The sequence below is a fragment of the Rhipicephalus sanguineus genome, chromosome 2 (assembly GCF_013339695.2).
Source record: "Rhipicephalus sanguineus isolate Rsan-2018 chromosome 2, BIME_Rsan_1.4, whole genome shotgun sequence".
NCBI classification, from domain to species: domain Eukaryota; kingdom Metazoa; phylum Arthropoda; class Arachnida; order Ixodida; family Ixodidae; genus Rhipicephalus; species Rhipicephalus sanguineus.
Window position 1 is genome coordinate 208,386,531 of NC_051177.1, and position 21,723 is coordinate 208,408,253.

General features: G+C 48.3%; 1 protein-coding gene across 2 annotated transcripts in view; it reads right to left on the minus strand.

The window, feature by feature from the left end:
• LOC119384028 (uncharacterized) overlaps positions 1-21,723 on the minus strand; it is an 86,250-nt gene that overhangs the window by 30,219 nt on the left and 34,308 nt on the right. For both annotated transcript variants that reach the window (XM_037652317.2, XM_049412739.1), the window contains 2 exons: positions 16,770-16,939; positions 2,605-2,738 (listed from right to left, as the gene is read on the minus strand). In XM_037652317.2, coding sequence (XP_037508245.1) covers positions 2,605-2,738; positions 16,770-16,939 — 304 coding nt within the window. The remainder of the gene's footprint in view (positions 1-2,604; positions 2,739-16,769; positions 16,940-21,723) is intronic.

Below are 21,723 nucleotides of genomic sequence, written 5' to 3' on the forward strand. Positions count from 1 at the left end.
TACATATTCTATGAAGACGGCCAGTAGTGCGACCCAGGGCCAAATAGCGGAATGTGTAGCCGGCGTTTTTTGGTGAATAAGATAGGTATATTATCTCAATTTTCTTTTTATCCGACCACCACCGCCAAGCCCTCTCTGAGGCCACCGCGTGAAGGGAACGACACGATAGGCAAGTAGGCCAGGTTATTTGCACACAGTCATTCGGAAGGAAAGCTGCCTTTTCATACCAGATGTGTGTAGGGGCACGCGCGACTAAGCCGCCGTGTTGTGACAAAAAAATACGCACGTGATGGAGGCTGTGCTGAGGTGCCTCCATTAAACTTGGTTCGTGCTGCAAAGAGGGTTCTTGTTACGAGTCAAGCAGCGGTCTACTCGAAGCTTAGCTTTCAGGAGTGTGCTGATGCGGAGAAGCTTTCGTCTGTGCTGCCGCGGCCAAGTGACATAGGAATTTATTCCTCGCTAGCAAAATGTGAACGTGCCTTGAATTTTTCCGATAGTTCAATTGACCTAACGTATTGGTTTACTTTTTTTGCTTGCTTTCGTCTGCTTAAAAATGAGGTGCTTAGTCAACTTCAATAAATGCGGGGGTTTTACTTGCCAAAACCAATGTATCGTTGTAAGGGACACCGTAGCGGGCGATTCAGTATTAATGTTCACCACCTGGTGTTCTTTGACGCGCAGGTAAATAAAGTTCACGGGAATACTTTGCGTTTCTCCCCCATCGAAATGTGGCCCCCATAACCGGGAAACTAACCCGCGCCCTCGAGCTTAGCAGCGCGGTACTCTACCTGCTAAACTACTGTGGTGGGTTGCGTGATCAACTTCCCCACGCATATTTACCGCGTAACTGGCTGATACAAGCAATAAAACGACGAACACAACAAAGAAGACAAAGTTTTGTTCGTAGTTTTATTCCTTGCGCTAATATATCTCAGCCAGTCATGCCCCACCAACTAGCCAAACAAATAATTCTTTTAGATTATATATTTAACCCGGCCTGTCAATTCCACGGGGGAAGAGGACGTAGCTCCCTCACACTAGCATTTTTTTTACTGCAAACGTGGGTAGCAAGGCATCGATGCAGCACGGTCTTATCAGCAGAGGCTTGTCAGCCTACACAGCTTGCCACGAATCTCAACGAAGGCATTGTTAAAGTTTCTAAGGACAACAGACCGCTGCGCGCCTTGCAGGATCCAAATAAAATTTCTCGACAACAACACCGACCCCAATGGTCGTGGGGTGATCGTCTCATCGCGTTCCGAGATATTACCCAACACTACAGACTGGAAAGGCGTAAGTTCCCGCCACCGCATGAAAAATTAAACAGGCACGATGCTGTAAGTTATCGCTTACTACAAACCCACTCTTACCCCAGCCCGGTCGTCTTACGCCACTGCTACCCGCACTTATACACTACCGATCTATGTAAAACATGCAGGCACAGAGCAACGCTGCGCCACATGCTCTGGGAATGCGCCGGCAACAACAGTCGAGAAACGCCCGCCGTTCGCGATGCGCCTATGGCTGCTGCCAATATCAGGGAACAGGAAGCCTCGAGCTCACTCGTTCCCGCCGCCGTCCCGGCTGCGGGAGCCGCGGGGGACCTTCTCCGTCGGCGACACCGCCGCTGGGAAGCGGCGCTCAGAAGCTCGAAGCTCAACGACCAGCTCTGGGCCGTCCGGCAGGCCGAAGATGCCGCCCGAGTTCAGGGACTCAGCGCGGCCATCTGAGGCCACCAAGACCAAACTGCCGGCCAAGTGCTACTAAAGTTTCTTCTCTCTCTCTCTCAACCAACCAACCAACCAACCAACCAACCAACCACCAGACTTGCACGGGCGGCTGTAGACTGATATTGATGCAGCATACTTTCCTTTTAATCTCTCCTGCCCCTTTCCCCTGTGCAGGGTAGTATACCGGTTATGATAAACTGGTTCACATCCCCGCCACATCACTGGCGCCATGGCTGTTCAAGGTGTTTATGCGAAAGACCAGCGCGTCAACGGCGCACACGCGTGCATCACCGCGGCGTACTGAAGCCGGTCGTCGCGCTGAGCGGTTAACTATTATGTCACGTCTCTCCGCCAGGCGATCCTTTTCGTCGCGCCACCTATCGAGCTCAGGTGTGCCGTAGAGTTAATGCGTTATATAGTGCTCACCCAATTCAACACTTCATGAATAGTAATTTACAAGAAAGGAACTAATGTGGAAAGATATCGAAAAAAGTTTATTGCATCGATGGGCTGCCCCTGCTTCGCTGACATACTCCGCTCACGACCACACCCGACGTTTCCTCCCGAGAAAGCGGCTAAGTTACAAGCGCCCTTTACCGCCGCCTGGCCGAGCTTGGGTTTCCTCGAGCGTGGTTATAAATACTGGCCCGTATTCGCAAAAGCAACGGGTCAAAATCGCTCACAGGCAAAAAAAATTAAACTAATCATGAAACTAGAAATATCATTAGCGAGGAAGCCTCGCCAACGGTAAAGGTTACTTATTAAATAAAATATTTCTGAAGTTTGCGCTGATCTTTTGCTTTGCAGTGTAGAAAGTAACTGTTACGAGTAATATTTACAAATGACGAGTGCCGACATCTGATCACGCACTTACTGCATACTATGGTCGACTTTGCGTACATGTATGTCTGCTTGGAAATTGGTGTGGTTGATGTTTCGCCGTTATATTCATACTCGTCGTACTCAACAATCTCGGTGTAAAATTTAAGTTTAATTAGTGCAGTGGCCCTGAAAAACACAGAAAACATTTGCGCCACTTGTGAAATGTTGAAATGATGATTATAAATCAACTTTCCACTGGAGCCTACAATTGATTCAATAACGCCCAGCCGTACAGCACGCAGGCTTTACACCTGCGGCACTGCATTAAAAATGAATTCCTATTCACTTAAAACTCTCTAACGAAACGCGATTTTACGAAGATCCCGATCTAACGAAGACATTTCCATTACCCGGCAGGTACCCATAATATTTAGTGGTGTAATCAACCCGAGTTAACGAAAGCAACTTAGCCGCCAAACTCAATTTAACAGAATTGTTCTTCAAGTAAATGAGCAAGAAAGCGGTGGCTTCTTTCTAATTTTGACACAGACGGCTTTTTCTTCGAGAGGGCGCTCGAAAGCTATCGCGTTAGGACGTTTTATTACTGCGATAGCAATTATATGAACACTCTCCACAGGCTTTTGCCGTCGCCGTCGCCGTCATGATCCCCCCTTCTCGTCTTGAACGGGCATAAAAAGACGCGAGGGGGCGGAGGGGGTGTCGCTCGAACAGCAACTTTGAACTTTCATTCTAAGGGCGCGGTCGCGATCGCTGGCGCGGGCGCTATCTCGGCAGCCATCAGCGAGCGGCTCATATACCCTTCTACGTGCTGTGCCCTTAACGCGAAGAGACTGTGCGGAAAGAGCATCTCTCCTTGGAGCGACCCTGTGCTTTTACACCACCATTTTGTAGAGTTGCGCGAGATCGGATCCACAAGAGTTAGCTGCCAGCCTTACTTCGTATACCATTACAATTTGTTGCGATCGCATTCTCTGCTTCGTCCTTGTAGTGAAACTCCGCTGTGGGATTCGAAATGCGGACGATTCGGAAGACCCCGAAGCTCCAGTGCCCACTCCAGGACAGGTGATGGACGCCTCCGATCTCTTGAAGCGGTTTCTTGCTGCCTTCGGGGCAACCGGGGACGCATTGGAAGCTTTTGTGGGCTTTTGAAAGCTTTTGTGTACGCCCACTGCTGGTGAAGCGCACGCAGGCTAAAATAGCAAGCTTTTTTTCGCAGCAATATAAATTCGCGGTTCTCTCCAGAACAACAAGTTGTGGTGTTTGGTTTCCTTTTTCGGTTTCACGCTCAATGAATTGGGGCCACCCTCGTGTACTTTTCACACACGCAGACATGTGTTAGCGGCAAATGCAATGCCGCAGGAGCTTTTCGTGTCCCTACGTTACAATCGTACGTTTGAATTACCCAGAAACTTCTTTCTCGATTTTACGAGCTTCCGGCTTTAACGGAATAACTCGAGCTTGGTAATCACTTCAATAAATTGAGCTTCAACTTTACCTCTTTTAATCGGACAGCTCTATTGCAGCGTAAGGGGACAGTGAGCTGGAATCTAAGTCATTCTGTGGGCTTCTGACGGTTCTGCAAACGACATACTCGATAATAGTGTCAGGTTTCTATGAGGTGGTTGTGTTAAGAATTGTGAAAAAACGTAGTGCCTTTCGCTTGCTGATGATGGAACTGTGTTGTAATGGTACAGCATTGGAGTGCGATCGTTAGTTGCGTCCCCCAAATAAGATATTGTCAACATGAATTACTATCGTTGTAAAGCACCAGAGCCTTCGATCATTTAAACGCGTAATATCGACTCTAGATATAAAAAGCGTGGCTGATCCATCCGTCATAGGAATCGGTGTAACACGAAAGTGAAACGTGTCTTAACAGACATAGTTGAACGTTTGTTGTGCCTTCTTTGCACCCAAGGGCGAAGGAATGAATGCTACAGCAACAAATTGTAATGCCACGCGAAGAACGGCTCCAAACTTGCAACGCGCTGTTCAAGCAGAAAGGACGCACGGAACGAACACACACAGGGTGAGCGCTACCTAAGTGTCGCAACTGTAACTTATTTCTGTGTGAGCAGCGCGCTCCTTTCGCGAAAGCGTCCGCTGCAGTGAGCGAAGTGACCTTCGTGCTCTCAACGCAAACTTGCGGTGAGAGCACAAGACGTACACACCACTGCCATCACGAGATAAGCGCGCGCGCATGAGCGAGCACGCCCTGTAGAGGCGCGCGCTCATCGCAACGCGTGGGGCGACGACCTTTAAAGCGCGCCCTTCGAGCCCTTCGCGCCATCTCGCTAGTGATAACGAAAACGCGCTCATCTACCACCGCATAGAGTTAATATACTGACTCTAGAGGAAAATCTCCCCATAGGGCCCATGCATTGAAACCTATAACCGCATGGGTTCCGCCGTGATGGAACAAAACGATCGTTGCCAGCGTTGCCAGACCCTGGGACGCTCGCTATATTTGACGGTAGTAATCACTTTTAATCTACCAACCTAAGCCAGCTACGCGCTTTTCAGAGAACATCAGCTGTGTTTTGATGCGTGAAGCCGTGTGTTAGTGTACGGTTGTCTGTGCAGCTGGTCCGGTTGATAACAGTTAAAATTTCCACCTGTTTGTGCATAGTTTTACTAGGCACTCCCTACCGAAGTTTCTCCGTTCGCTGGCACAAAGGTCACTCGACAGATTCGCAGCTCGAAGTAAAGTCCGTCGGCCGTGGTCGCGCGCTGATTCGACTTGAAATGGCGAGACACCTGTATCCACGTTCTTTTTCAGCTCATTGCTGCCGTACTTGAGCGCAGAGAGCCGTAAAGCAGAAAAATGTCGATTGCAGCATGCAGCGGCGAATGTGAGTGAGACATCTCCCGAGAGCTTCAATCGAAACTAAAGTTACACGGCCCACGAAGCTTTATCGCCGTTAAAAAGTCTAAAAAAATCGGTTGCGACTAGTTCGTACATAACTTTCAGGGCTTGTCTCATCTCTTCTTTGCCGTCCGTCCTGGTTTGCACTGATGTTTCCAGCTTGAAAGAAAAAAGGACTGTCACATGAAGTCTAGTGGTATGCGGCGACAGAAAACGCACACGACGGGACACTATGACAAGTACGAGATGCACGACGCGAACGAAGTTTCAGGGGCTTTAAGGCAAAGCGCAAACCGGCGCAGTCGCCGCAAGCACACACTCGCGTTCTCGCGAGTGTTGATATGGTGGTGCCATCTAGTTAACCAGCCTGCAAACGCTCCTTTCCGCGCGCAGTAAATTGCATAAATAGCCGTCGTATTCTTTCGTAGAAGTGTTCAAAATAAACACAAAACAATATCCGCAAGTTTTTAATTGTGCAGATGCTTCTTTAGGATTGATATGTGATGGCAAGAATGACAACGTTCCAAGATGTCAGCGTTCTTGTGGTTATAGGTCTCGCGGCCCAGCTTTTCCTCTAGAGTCAGTATATTAACTCTGTGTACCACCGATTTCTGATTACCGCCACTGGCAAAGGGTGTATATAAATAGCGCGCAATTAGCATGGCAAAGAACGTGCAGTCTGTGGCCGAATCGTTTCGCGCAGCACACTGCGTATCGGGGGGGGGGTTCTTAAGTACGACTCCCGGTGATGAAATTTTTATTTTTTCTTTGTCATCTGTTACTCTTTATATTTTACAGCGTCATATCCGTGGCGGAAATACGTCACTGGAACCGTGGCGGACCCCGGCATAAAACACTTTCGTGTTAAAATATTTGGACGGCTGGGTTGCGACAGAGCTCTAGTTTTTAAGTAAAAAAACTTGGGTGAGCTTCTTCGCTCCATTCAGGCTGCCTCGATTTGGAACAGTATGCTTCGTAGAAGCGCGCTTGTCGGATGGGGCTGAACGCATCGCCATTTTGCCATGATGGTTTGGTATAATTTCTTGTCATTGTAGATTCCACAGTTTCGACGAAAAATTGAAAGCCTCTGTCGATATTGGAGTTTTAGAACCAATACTGAGACTTAGCATGTCGTTGACGGTGTCTTGAAACGCTGGTGTGATGAGCACTGCAGTGGCATAGAAAGCCCCTAAATAGGTGGTACTGAAGGGAAAAGAATAAGCAGCAAGAAGCGGCTATGAAAAAAGTGGGGCTGCTATGCACCAGTGGGGCGAAGACTGAGGAAGCATCGTCGTCCTACTTTCCCTTCTACTCACGCTCACGCCCCTTTCCCGCCCTTTGCTATTCGCAACTTTCAGCAACTATAGGGGGCGCCACAAGAAATCCAATATGACTATCGATGCGCTGATCACCCGTACACACGGAGTGATCACCGCATGTCTTGTCGCTGGTTGCTGCCGCTTGCCGGCTAGGATAATTTTCCACCGCATTGAACTTCCCATGCATGGAGTGGCTCACGCTTGAGAGCATGAACTGCTAGACACACGGCACGAATTTGCATCCGACTTGACGTCCTACGCGCTTGTGTAGCAGCCGGAATGGTGATGTTTCGCCGTACGGGGTTGCCGGATAGGGCGTCCGGCTTGCGTTAAACTCGGCAGATTTTTCTCATCCGCCCGGTCCGGCGATCGCACGGCCGTATAGCCATAGTGGCAGCAGCACGGGAGACAGGCAACGTCGTGCCGCTGCTCAGTTTCTTACCGCTCCCATCATCATGTGCGAGGATGCCGAAGTATTTGCCGGTATCACCGCTATCGGTGGCATGAAAAAGATGTGCTACAATTATTTTATTATGCAAACTAATTGTTAATTCAATAATCCGGTGCTTCCAGCGTGGCACTAATAAAAAAAAGCACCGGCGTCCACACCACTCGCGAGATAGGGAACCACGATGCAAAGGCACCTGCGATGCATTCGCAGATAAGCAGTGACACTGCAGGCCGTCTTACTTAACCGGCTTGCTTCGCTTCCACCTTTGCTCTTAATATTGAGGGTGTCGAGAAAACGGATTGCGTATGTCGACGCCTGACATAAAAGTAGAATATAAATCATGTTAGCAAAATTTGCTCACTCTACGGCGTGCTCGCGCTCGATCGCGGACGGCAGCGGCGTCTGCCTAGCCGCCGCTCGCCGGTGTCAGTTGCGGCAGGCTGTTTTGATGTGGTTTTCGCTCGCGAAGGCATAGTTTTGTTGACAGTCGTCTTCTAAATTAAGCAAAACAAAAAAGAGCACTCGCCTGCTGTCTCCCAGGACCGTGGTAGCGCAGTACGTAAGGTGTTGCAATGCGTGTTCACGCGGGTTCGATTGCCGGCCACAGCGGCCGCATTTCGATGGAGGAAAAATGCAAAAGATTACCTGCGTGCTTAGATTTAGGAGCACATTAAAGAACCCTAGGTGGTCGAAATTCATCCGGAGCTCCTCACTACAGCGCGTCCCATAATCGTATCGTGGTATTGGCACGTAATATCCGGGGAATTCAGTTGTGTCCCAAAATTCAGCCGATTTGAGAAGCACGATGGAAACCATCATTTTCTCGTATGACAAGCTTCCCGATGCGCACGTGGATATCCCATTGTCTTTTCTGCCGCCGGTCCAAGGGAAAACCAGTACGTTTACGACGCCTTTCACAGTATACGGTTTGAGCATTTTGGCACGCAGTACACGCGATTTCTCTTGTGCTGTTTACCCATTACTGAACCGCAAAGCTTCCACAATGTTGCACCAACAAAATCCATCGTAATTCACTGGCCACATGCACAACAAGTTGCAGGACACACCGACGACGAAGCACAGCCCGCACGTTGTCGCCAGGCGAGTTTTCGTTCTATCACCGGAACGCGGCTTTCACCGGTTGCCGCGTGGCGGCGCCACCGTAGCTGAAAGTTGCGAATACTATAGTATACAAGACTGGGCTATGCTTTACCCTTTCACCTCCTCTTTGCACTCCTGCTTTTTTAATGCCTAAAAACGTGCTTTTTAGGTATTAAAGTATACCTAAAACGTGCCTTTTTAATACCTAAAATTCCGGCGTTTATGATCATTGTTTAGACCGGCAGGGGATATCCACCAACCTAAGATGATGAAATGCAAAATAAAGCGCGAAAACAGAGGTACTCTTATAGGGGTTGTTATTTGATTTAACACACAAATCCGCGCCGGCGAACCTGCCCCTTCATTCGGATCGCACCTCGCGCTAGCGGAGTGAGGGCCAGTCACTCTCGCTAGAAGTTCCGCAGCAGGCCCAACAGCTACAGCTGTGACCCCCTATCCCGCAGATCGTGTAGAGTCGCGACCGTTCCGGGTTTCAGGCCAATGGGAAAAAGAGTTTTTCTGTCTGAAGGCGTGTATTCACCTTGCTTACACATCTGTCAAAGTCACGAATCCACACAAAAACACCTCAGCGGCGGAGCATTCCGCACGGGCTGGGAGAAAACCGCAATAAACAAATAGCAAGCACACGTCGATAGAGTGATAATGGCTCAACTCATATGGCGTTGCTTTTGCACTGCGGTCCGAAGCGGTGGCTCACGCTCGCATGCTGGGGCGCTGTGGTGGGTGGTGGCAACGTCGGTTCTCACGTATTTAGAGGTGTGATCGACAGCATCTCAACCAAGCCCTGAGCACCGAAGTCCAGGGGCGTAGCCAAGGGGAGGGTTGGGGGGGTTCAAACCCCCCCCCCCCGAAATTTTTCAATTTTGCTTGCGTATATATACACGCACACATACAAACGCACGCACGAACAAACATAAAGTATGGTTGAACCCCCCCCCCCCCGAAAAAAATTTCTGGCTACGCCCCTGCCGAAGTCCCTATCACACTCTGCAGTGGCAGGCTGATTCCCTGCAACGCTAAAACAAAGGGAAATTACACAGACTCGGCCAGGCTCGTAAACCAGATGTACCTTCAGGAAAGCGAAACATGCCTTCAGTACAAGCTAAGAAGCTGTCTGAATCGGAACAAACCAGTGCACATTGTGGGGCTATTAGCAGCACATTACAAGGATGCGCCCTGCACAAAAAGCGACACGCAGAAGTTGTATCAAAAAGGACATTTACCGTACCTGCAAAGGAAGAGTATCAGTCTGCCAGACTATGGGTAGCGACAACGCATTTCTCGGAGCCGTCTCGTCCATACACAATGACAAGCATATGGGCTGTCAAAATGAATGGGTCGATTTTCATCTTCATTGTGGACACAGGAGCGGAGGAGACTGTGATCTTCCTCAAAAATACCAGAGTTATTACAAAAATATGATGTCTACTGACGCCAGAGAAGGTTTTCTAAACTCCTATTCAGAAAGAACTTCCTGTTCTCTCTGTTCCTGTTCTCAGAGAGAACTTCCTGCGCGTCATGACCTTGACCACTTTGTTTTCCTGTTTTGTTGGAGCGCGCGGCTTACTTTCAGTCTGAGCGCCAGAGCTCGCGCGGGCACGTGGCGGCATCCCGCGGCGGCCACCGTAACTAGTCAGCTCACAATGCTCGAATCAGCCAACGGCCATGGGCTTTGGGTATATGGCGCAGTAACTTCGGTACATGGCATTATTTGTAGAGACAAGAGGGCGTGATTTGTAGCCAAATTTGAGAAGTAATTGTAAATTCCAGGTGGCGTGCTGCGCTATAATATTTGGCTCGCGTGTTCTTAGGAGCCTCGACTACCGCTCGGCAGCGTTTCCTCACCATACTCAAAAAATGTTGCCCCTTTAACGTTACCGAGTCAGTCAGTATCTGACGGAGACGTGCGCATATGCGCAAACCTGACTAAGCAAAACAAGTGAGTAAAGCGAGATGCCCGCAATCTTCCTTTCAATGTACATGTCCTTGCGTAGCTTGTCAGAGCTCGTACTTTGCAAAGGTCGATGCCAATTAAGGAGTTTGGCAGTTAGACCTAGCGGAGGACCCTCCAAACATCACCACGTCCTTAACGCCTTTCGGGAGATAGCGGTTGAAAACATCATTTTTTTGACATCAGTTCTGCGCCCGAATTCTCGCAAATGAAGATATTGTGGCAGAACACAATGATGTCATGATTTATGGAAAGCCTGACAGACATCGTGTATAACGCGGATTTTATCCTTATCTACGGCCCGACGCAAGCAGAGCACTGCCTCCCGCCTCGGAAGCGTCCTGCAAAAATTACAGAAATATGGTGCAACGTTGAACCGTGGGAACTTCTAATTCAACGCACACTGGGTAAAGTTCTTCGGAGACATCTTCCACAGACAAGGAATTCATGCAGACACTTCGAAAGTGCAGGTTATTATTAGCATAACAACCCCGACAAACACTGAGGAGCTGTGCGGTTTTCTGAATATGTCAAACTACCTGATTAAGTTGCTCCTGAATATGTCACAAATAGTCCAACCCAGGCACGATCACTTGAATGCGAAAAGCTGATGGGTCTGTACCTCAGCCCAAAAGAAAGATTTGAAGAGAAGAAAGAAAGAAAAAAAACGTGGCTGATTCCTCCATCATTGGAATTGGTATAACACAAAAATGAAACGTGTCTTCGCAGAGGTAGCGCTTATTCTGTAGCGATACATGAGTGCTTGTACAATGTCGATCGGTGTTTCGCAGCTATAGCACCGTTTGACGTGGATGCATCCACGTTGAGGCCTAGAGGCATATCTCCGTCACGACGACTAACGACCATGATCATGATTTAACGGTTGCGGTAGCTGAAGTTTTGAACACAGCATATCGTGAATCCCGCGCAAAGATGAGATCAACAAGCACATAATGAACACTGGAACTCGATATGCACTTCATCAAAGCGTCGTCAATTGAGGAGAGAAACAGCAATTATGGCGAGAGGCTTAGATGAATCATCAAGCGCGAAAATTGACCGTCGGCGTCCCGCGGCGTAGGGCAAAGCATGAGTGATGCAAACAATCATCATCACGTGATGAAGTCATCATGACGTTGCAAGTTCTGGCGTGACAGCATCACCTGTCTTAACGTCACATGATGCCGTCATCACATGAAATCGAAGCTTGCTCAAAAGAGGGCCGATCACGGAGGCAGTGCAAAACCAGGTAAGTGCCTCCGATCCTGGAGGCAGTGCAAAACCACGTTAGGTGCAGAAAGCTTTCGGAGGGTGTCGGAGCAGGATCAATACATCTACTGAGAAGAAAAAGTTCGGAGGGTGTCGGAGCAGGATCAATACATCTACTGAGAAGAAAAAGAAGATGGCTCTCGCCTTCGAGTCGTCTTGGGTGAATGCACAAGACCCCCTTGAGTTTTTTATTACTTTACAGTAGTGGTAGTGATAATCGCTTTGTGGTCGCTGTGGTAGACCGTGATTGGCTCTGTGACCATTTTCAGCAGGACAAATTTGTTCATTTCGTCGAGCACGGTATTCACACTGTTCTTCCGGTGTCTTTAAATTCCGTGGTATACCCACGGCAGTCTTAGAACGATCTGAATGTGTTGCTAGACGTGTCTCTTTTTTATATATGAAATCGGGAAACACACGCGGGACGGGGGGGAGGGGTGGGTTAGGGCCGTTGGTAGTCATTCGAACCCTTCGTGTGAAGTGCAAAGGAGCTGCAACCTAATCTATACCGGAAATGCGTGGGAGTGTGTTCCCATTGTTCACAGGCGCCTTATCATCCATCATGCGGTTTTCATGCTTGTTTTGTGGTTTTCATTATTGAAAGGAATACTGAGATTATGCTGTATGCCAGATTGCCGAGAAAGGTACGCCGTTTGCCTTCAATTGTTAAAGAGCCCCTAAATCACTCAGAGGTCCAAATTTAGTTGTGGCGTTGCAGTTGTGCACGAGCCTACAGCGAACGCTAGCGGAGTTACACGCGATTGCTCGTTTCGCTCGTTCCTTCGCTAGGCTGCGTTCGTCGGCTCGTCTGTCTACCTCTCCGAATGCCCTTTCTCAGCGTCTGAGGTGAGAACGCAAGGAGTGCACGCTTCTGCTAGCATAGGAGCATGCGAGCGAGTAGTGGGATTTGCCTCCTTTCTGTGGCAAATACGAGCTATCGGAGTTTTGTGCTGACGCTACGAAATTTTCAGACCAACGGGAGGAACATAGCTTAGCTGTAAAAGCATTGCCGCTGACGCTCTGTCTCGACAGCCGCCACCTCAAGCCGAACATCGCCAATTTATTCAAGGGATTACCTAAACAAAAGGACACTGCGATTTCTTAAAAAAATTGCAGTGTCTTAGCTCGGCTATGCCAGGATATACGTAGCGTTAGCAAAGGTTCAGCTGATTATTCTGAGCTTTCCAGATTGTCTAGGATTAGCTTGATTGTCATGCTTACTGCTGCTCTAATGACACACACACGGTATACGTATTATGTGACACATGCATATTTATTTTTGCTCAACGTCAGGTTTCTTCTTCATTCTTTGCACGCTGAACCGCTAATTGACAGGCAACTACTTCGGGATCCGATGACATGAGCTTCTCGGCTCTTCTGCGCCGTTGAGCAGCATTCGCGCTCTTCTTCTCCATGGCGTTACCCACCTGCAAACGCCAGTCAGAGGCGCTATCAAGCGGCACCAGCGCATTGTCAGACGGCGACTGCACAGCGAAGGCGAATAGCTGCGTGCGCCATGGCTACGACGTCACCCATCTCGAATGCGCAGAGCAGCAGCGGCGAGTCGCGAGCGCCGGCGCCAGTCTGTCTGCCCGGCTACGACGCCACTCCTCCCGCTCTCCGCCACCAGCAGCGGCGAGGTTTTCATTTTCACTTCCTTCTTCCTTTTAAGTATCACGCCCCCCCCCCCCCCCCCCACGGTGGCGGAGAGAACGTGAGATGCCGGCTCCGCACTGATCCTCGCGCATGCGCAACACGCCTCATGAGGAACCACGCGAAATCGGCTCCGGCTAGGCCAGTGTAGCTAACGCTACAAAACCAGCGTGATGTTCGAAAGAACACACACTTTTATTAATCGTGTGATCAGCGGAAAGATAGACGGCGACAAAACCATCATAGTGTCAGTCACATTTTAGCCGATGCGCTAGTCATTATTCCGCATCGTTCATTGGTGCGGGTCGTTCGCTTGTTTTTCGAAAGGATGCGTTGCTGTCTTTCCAACACGACGACCCGTATTTCGCTGTACAAAAAACACTTCGGCATCAATTCTTTTTTTTTTCGTTTTTAGGCTTGCGCGCGGCGCCATTGCAACAGTGGGAGAGCTAAGGTCAACGTTTCAGTGCACTGCAAAATGCAACGACTTCTTTCGCTCAAATGCTGAAACTGTGTTCCTATGCCGCTTCCAGGGGCGTTCTCTAGGTGGCGTGCGCTAAGGGAAGTCGTAAATAAAAAAATCACACCATCTCTGCTAAAGGGGACCATGAGGCGATGCGAAGCAGCGTTTTGGCATGTCGAGCACGCGTTTCGGAGGGGAAGTGGATAGGGGGAGGGGAGTGGAGGAAAAAGCGGAAGAGGGAAAGGGAAAAGGGGTAGTGAGATAGGAGGAAGGGGAGGAGAAAGTGTAAGGGGACTGGAGGAAAGCCGGAGAGGGGAGGGGAGAGGGGGAAGTGAGGGAGCGGAGGGGGAATGTGGGAGAGGATGTGTGTGGAGAGGGTTCGCGCATGCGCAGTCAGGGTCGTCACGTCGCACAACACCACCACCGGTTTGAACTCCGCCATAAGATGCTTCGCATCTAAAACATACGGCAGCTCTACTATAGCGAAACCTGAGGAAATGCGCAGCACAGGCACCCAGCGATTCTCGTTCGTAGTGCTCCCACTGCTCCCTTTGCGAGAGCGTCGACGACGCCAATGTTTGAGGTAAGCGTGTAGGGTTTCTTCGGCACGAGTAGAATCTTGCTAGGGAGATTCACAAACTGGATGTGCGGCATGTGCGCTACTTTTCGCTGCTCTTTATCGACTTCCTGCTTGTCACGGCAGTTGAGATGCGCGTCGTCTGTTTCGCTTGTTTGTTTCCCCCATCAGATGTAGCGACGCAGCGCCGGCGAAACGTTGGAGGAGGGGCTCTGTTGCGCGGCCTCGTAGTCAGCCACAGGTTTCCGAAACGCCTTTAGCGGTCTTTAGTTACTTATTGACATTTCTCCTTGGTTATTTCTGCTAATATTATACTACTTTATACCTTGTTCGTTCGGTTGAACCCGGTTTTGAGCATTGCAAGCTTTAATATCTCCTGTATTGAGTGCTTTCCTGTGAGCGTGATCAAGCCACATAAGACGCATGGTGTGAACGACAAGCCAGGTCCCTAAAGTGCTCCGCACTTTATGAAAAACGTAAGATGCCGCTCCTCTTAGGGGCGAAGCTCCTTAAGGCGGCACCCGTTCGTCCCTCGTAGTCGTAGTCGTAGTAGTCGTAGTGCGTAACCAGTCTTACGCTTTGACCTCCAAGGTGGTGCCGGTGGGAGATTTTTCCTGTGCGTTGTTGAACAATAAAAAATTCGCAGCGTGCGCGTTAACTAAAAGCCGAATTCTTCTGTCTCTCATTCCCCATTAGCAGCCATTGGCATGTTCCAGTAGGAAACGTTAGTAGAAGTAGAAGTCTAAGTGTTAGCTAAAAGCCGACTTCTTCTGTCTCTCATTCCCATTAGCAGCCATTGTTTACCTCCAAGGTAGTGCCTGGTGAGATTTCTCCTGTGCGTGATTAAACAGTAAAAATTTTGTTCAAAACGCCGTTGATTGATGAAATAAACCAACGAAAGACGCCAGATGTTTTGTAAAAGCAAAACGAAAGAACGCCAGATGTTTCTAAAGCAAAACGAAAAGACGCCAGCTGCTTAACGAAAGACGCCAGATGTTTTCTAAAGCAATGGTTTTTTAACAATGAAAATTCACAGCGTACATGTAAAATTAAAGTGAGCTGCAAGTCGTCATAACTCATCGAACCTTTAGTATAAACGCGGCCGATCTCACGTCGGTGATGATGTACTGGGCAGAATTCACGGAAGATTCACGGTTTACCGATGAACCTCAGCAGCTTCGCCCACTCATCATCATTCACTCCGTGGATATGCTGTGATTTTTTTAGGGGCGAAGCTCCTTAAGGCGGCACCCGTTCGTCCCTCATAGTAGTGCGTAACCAGCCGTAACGCTAGTTCCAGATCTTGACCTCCAAGGTGGTGCCGGTGGGAGATTTTTCCTGTGCGTTGTTGAACAATAAAAAATTCGCAGCGTGCGCGTTAACTAAAAGCCGAATTCTTCTGTCTCTCATTCCCCATTAGCAGCCATTGGCATGTTCCAGTAGGAAACGTTAGTAGAAGTGGAAGTGTAAGTGTTAGCTAAAAGCCGACTTCTTCTGTCTCTCATTACCATTAGCAGCCATTGTTTACCTCCAAGGTAGTGCCTGGTGAGATTTCTCCTGTGCGTGATTAAACAATAAAAATTTTGTTCAAAACGCCGTTGATTGATGAAATAAAGCAACGAAAGACGCCAGATGTTTTCTAAAAGCAAAACGAAATAACGCCAGATGTTTCTAAAGCAAAACGAAAAGACGCCAGCTGCTTAACGAAAGACGCCAGATGTTTTCTAAAGCAATGGTTTTCTAAACAATGAAAATTCACAGCGTACATGTAAAATTAAAGTGAGCTGCAAGTCGTCATAACTCATCGAACCTTTAGTATAAACGCGCCCGATCTCACGTCGGTGATGATGTACTGGGCAGAATTCACGGAAGATTCACGGTTTACCGATGAACCTCCGCAGCTTCGCCCACTCATCATCATTCATTCCGTGGATATGCTGTGATTTTTACCTCATCCGAGAAGGCGGCTGAAGATATCAGTAAGGTGTGCTACTATACATAGATATATTTGTATCGCTGTTCCAATGCGTGTTACTCTTTCTAGCCAGGTGATGTGAGTAGCACCTGAAACCTAAGGGGTCTTGCGAACGATGAGGCTGCTTGGATTTTAAAGCGACCCTCCTGTGAGTTGCAGATTTCGGAAGCGACGGCGGCATAATTCGAGAAAAACTTGACGCTGGCTAGTGTACAGAGCTGCCGCTGCACACAAATGGGCCCTCGAAGGTGCGCCGCGAACATGTACGAGCCGTTTTACAATAATTGAGGCTCTGCCGGCCGCAGGTTTGACAGCGATCAGCCGTCTCTGATGTGAAAATCTGACCTCATATCGCTAATACGAAGACACACGAATGCGTATCTAATAAACTAAAGCTTGATTGCGATACCTTTATTTTACACTTATGTGAAAGTGTGCATAAATGGACCACATATCCCTGCAAGTACGCCTAAAGCGGATGCTACTGTAATGCGAACATTTTCATTTAGAATACATTATTTCGCAACTGCTCCTACATGATGGAACTCACCATTTATCAAATTTTGAAGTCAGGTTGAGGTAAGTGAAATTTTTAGTCACTTCGTGGTCTCCCATCGCCGAGTTGTTGCGCCTGATGTTGACACACATAGAATGGTTTAACCTTCCGGAGTGGTTATAGTTTCTTAGTAACATGTCAAACCTGGAGCTTTTACTGAAGAACTGTAAAATAGAATGAAGAGCAATGTAGTTTTCTTCGTTGCAGTGCTATTACTATTACTACGAGAGAAAAACAGCGATCATCCTATAGAAGAGAGCGGAAAAAGCGGATCACCAGCAGTCTTCGTTCTTGTAGAGGCTAAATTGCAAAAAGCGAAGAAACAGATGTGGGAGATATGTCACGGTGAGCGCAAGAGCACATCCCAGGGGTTTATTTTTACGCTGTTGAAAGCACGTATTCCACAACAAAAGTAACAAACCTGTCGGTCTCGTCTTGCAAAAAAAAAAAACCTTTTCAGGCGATGTGACTGAGTAGTATAGGAATTGTGGTTTGGTCAAGCATGTCCTGTAGGCGATGTTTATGCCGCTGCAAAGATGTTGCTTGGGATTTGCCTAGTGGATGGCTAGCATCCCTCCATGGTGTGACTGCAGAGCCCACCTCTTCGTTGCCCGTTGGCGAGTGGTGCCCGTTGGTCGAGGAGGCGCCATTGAGGTTCCACGTCTGCGCACGAAGATGGGTCTCCTGGAGCGCGAGCACGTCAGGCGCCCCTAGAGTGGAGCGCATGCACACTTCGGTGTTACGCGCTCCTACAGACCGGACGTTCCACTAGAAGACAGAGGGTACTTTCGCTCTTGTAGCGATATATCGGAGGCATCCCTACTGCAAAAACCAGTGTTTTTTACAGTGGACCGCACTGGGAACAGTGTTGCACGCTGTTGTTTACTGGAACTTCAGGTGATGTCACTGGGAAAATACAGTGTGATTTTGGTGGAGAAGCTTGTTTCACAGCTATGACGCTGGGGCGAAGTGGTAGGTGCAGAAAATGAGGAATATTCATTGTAGAAAACTACACAGAGCCCAGGCCATGCCGCTTAGACTCCTGCAGACTGATTCATATCCAAATCTGGCCTTATTTCACAAAATTTACCCGGATACTTACACTAGCAGCTCGTGTTCCCTTTGTGGGGAAATAGCTAACTTAGAGCATATGCTCTGGCGATGCCCCTCGTTACTGGGCAGTGAACAAGCCGACCCAGCCAAGTGGAGCTCCGCCATCAGAAGCCCCAACAAGGGGGATCAGCTTTGGGCCGTCCAGAGAGCCCACGATGCGGCGGTCAGGATAAGCCTGCCCGTCCCAACGTGGGAGAAGCCCACTGCGCGCTAGTCGCGTCTCTCAGGACTATATTTAATAAAGTTCCACCATCCATCCATCCATTGTAGTTAGGTGGCATATACCTGTTTATGCCAACGAACGTGGCATATACTTTCACATGACAACTTGGCATGCACCTGTGTATGTCTCTATTGTTTGCGCTAGCGCCATACCGACTCCAGTATTATGCACGGCGGAAGGCTCCTGGCTCGGTGAATATCGGTTTCATTCGATGCCACTTATAGATACTACCCTAAGAGGTCTGAAATATATGTCATGACTTGTAGCTCGAAAAAAGTCTACAATAAAGATGTCGCGCTATTTCTAAGACAGTGCGCTTGAAATCTAATGCTTCCCTGTCTAATGTGCAAAGATTATGCAAAGAAACTAATGTAGCCGACGCTGATTCCCCCTCTTTCTGTAGATATAACGCTTTCATTATTATTATATTTTATTCACGCGGCGTCATTAAGGGCTTTTCATTTTGTCGAGCAGGGCAGCAGTGAACGCCTACATGTTGTGTATGTCCCCGCAGGGCCCGTACTTATATGACGCATCCGTTATATGTGGCAGGCAGGGTTCTGTTGTGGCGTTCAAAAGTCTGTAGGCGAACAGCGACAATAGTGTTACATCGCCGCACCGCGCAGGATACGTTTATTAGGAGAACTCTTCACAGCTCCTTCCAATTAAGTCACAATAACAGCCACCGATCGATTTTATCATACCGCTAAGCCATTTCTCGCAATTACCGATCTTTCAGTTACCTTATCTGCTCTGAAATGTGACAGTGAAAATGCTTCTGAAGGTCAAATGCTCAAACTTTACCCTTCGAAAGCCGGCTGCACCGAGATTGGGCACTACCAGTCCCCTTCAGTCACGATTTAAAATGAACTGCAGGAAAATTGTCCAGCATGCTTTTTCAAGAAGAGAATGTTGAATGAACAGGAATTATGCAAAGAAAAAAAATGTTGTTACTTCTTACTTAATTTAACACGCGTACACCTATGTGTGCTTACATTGTGACTGTGTCACTACAAATGAGCCAAGGCTGCAATCATGCTTCAGGCAAGGCATTTCTTTATTTCACTCAGAAATCAGGTTCTAAAATGGAAACTCAAAGCTTACTTATTGTGAAATGCTACAAGCAGTCATTTTTCGCAGTAAGACAAATGAACACACAATTTCCAGCATAGGACTCGCGTTCTTGAATTGCAGCCTTCTAGCCAATAAGGGAGTTACACTCATTGCTTCCGACACACTTGGAATTTCTGTTGTTGGGCTCCAGTACGTTCCGATGCGTGCAAATTTCAGGGTTCCTAAGATCACGAACATTCCGTAGAATGTTTTAATTTCTTCTGGTGTTGTTACTAGCATGGTTCACAAAGTCTGAAGTGCGTAGATCTTGGTGCAACGAGCAACCTCTACAAATAGTTCTCCTGTGAAATACCGGAAGGAGTACTCACAGCGTTCCCTCACAACACTAACATCACTACCAGTGGAATGAAATGTGGTGTCGGGCGGCACAACTTCAGAATTGGCACAAAGAAGTGGTGTGCTCGTTTGTCGGCCCACGACTTCATGTTGGTCATAATGGTCCAGCGGAGGTGGATGACCCTGCGCTGCTCCGGATGGACCGTTATCACCATCTGTGACGATCACCTGCGAAACTCAGTTTGTTCTGACTTCCAAGAGCAACGCCACAGTCTGAAACGCGACAACACCAAAAGTTTTATCAGTAAAAGACTGAACTACAAAGAAACCATCGTTCGGCCTGTGCTGATAGCGGCACGTTGTACACAATTGTGTACTCGCTCATTCGTGCCTAATTCTCTAGCGTGGAATGGCAGTTCCTATCGATTTGACGGTTTCTACATGTTCCTTATGTCTTTAAGAGCATACAGAACTTGTGCACTTGCGTCTCGAAAATAATAACATTGCGGAAAGATCAGCTTCAATTGAGCACTTACCAGCGTTGAAGCAGAATGTGGCGGCTTCCATCATGAAAGTTGCTCTTTATGGCATCATTTCTAGACAACAACGACAGGTGGCGCTAGTAGTCGTTTTTCCCAAAGCCCGCACAAATCTGCGCAACCATTTCGTCGGGGGAAATTTGGATTCCAAGGGAGGGAAAAAAATGCCCACATTCGCGTACACAAAGTGTACGCCGTGACCAAAGGGGTATACGCAAACGAGGATTAGGCCTTGTGTACTCGCCGGCTCCGTATAGACGTCAATAGCACTTCTGAACAGAAGGATACGCAATTATTACGAGTAAAAATGACTACAGTATAGTGCTCGCATCGGCATGCCTAAAAAAAGCACTTTTTTCCATACAAGGAATGTGTTCGTTCTCACGTGCGATGAGCATCAATGCGACACTTTCAGTTAACGCGCATGTACGTTGTCACCGAAAGCTGCCGGCCGCACTCGCCGGCACTTCTCTCACTCAGATGTGAGAACACAGAAGTGTCCATTAGCCCGCCTTATTGAATTATTATGATGGCATATCTTCTCAGCACATTGCTATTGCTTTTTGCCTAGCGGTCAAGGAGTTGCAGGTTTCAATACAGCTGCATGTCACCACTCTGGCACGGCCACTCTACTGGCATGTCTTGGCTAGCGCGAAAAAACTGCGCTATACTTCAAGATTCAAGTGCGCGCGTTTTTATCTAACAAGATTACAGTGTAAAACTTTTGTATAAGACCAGGGGTAACAGCGAGAAACGGCTGTCGAACTCGTGAAACATTCACGCGCGTCATATTTCGTTTAATTGCCCGTAGCCTTTATAATTTTGACACGTTAAGCTAACTTGTCATAGATGTTATTTAAGGAATACGCTACCCGTACACGATCAAGGAAACTTGAAAGATCTCGCAATTTACACAGCTTTCTATCGCTAGTTCTCCCACGTCAGCGTCTTCCTGCAACCACCTTGTGGCCCTAATCACAAAATTTTATGACAGTAATACATGCCTCAACGGTAGAAATAGCCTACGTCCAGCGTCGCCCTTAAAGGGCCCCTGACAGCAACATTTTTGTTGGTGAATTTTTTACTGTAATTTGTAGCTTTGTGTCTGGTAATCCCTAAGTTAAATCGTAAATGCTCTAGCGTATCGTATAACTAATTCTAGCGTAGTTAATTGTGACCATTTTAGCGTCACTTCAAAACGCCCGCCTAAAAACCACAAGAAACTAGCGTCCCATGCGGGGGAGCGTCAGAGACCACGTGCATTCAAGCTGTGGTGACGTTGATAGCGCGGTTTTCAAATCGGGGCCCCGCGCGCGGTAGAAATTGAAAGTATGTGGGTGCCTCGGTATGGGTTAAACCTGTTAAGGGGTATTCAGATGGGGGAGAAATGCTCGGGGGCTAAAGGCGGAGCCTAGTGACGTCAGCTCGCGAGGAGAAGTCTCCACAAATGCCCCCCACTCACACGGACGAGGCGAACGGAGGGGGAGACCAGTGTTACTAGACTACTCTGGTGGCTTGCACCACCCGTTTGACGAGCTGCTGACGACGAGCTGCAGACTGGACACCCACTGCCGCTCTCTGCAGGAGCAAGTGCAACAATGTGGCCAAACAAGAGCCCGAAATTCCGCCACATCCCCCACCGCAGGGGGATCGTTTGTCCTTT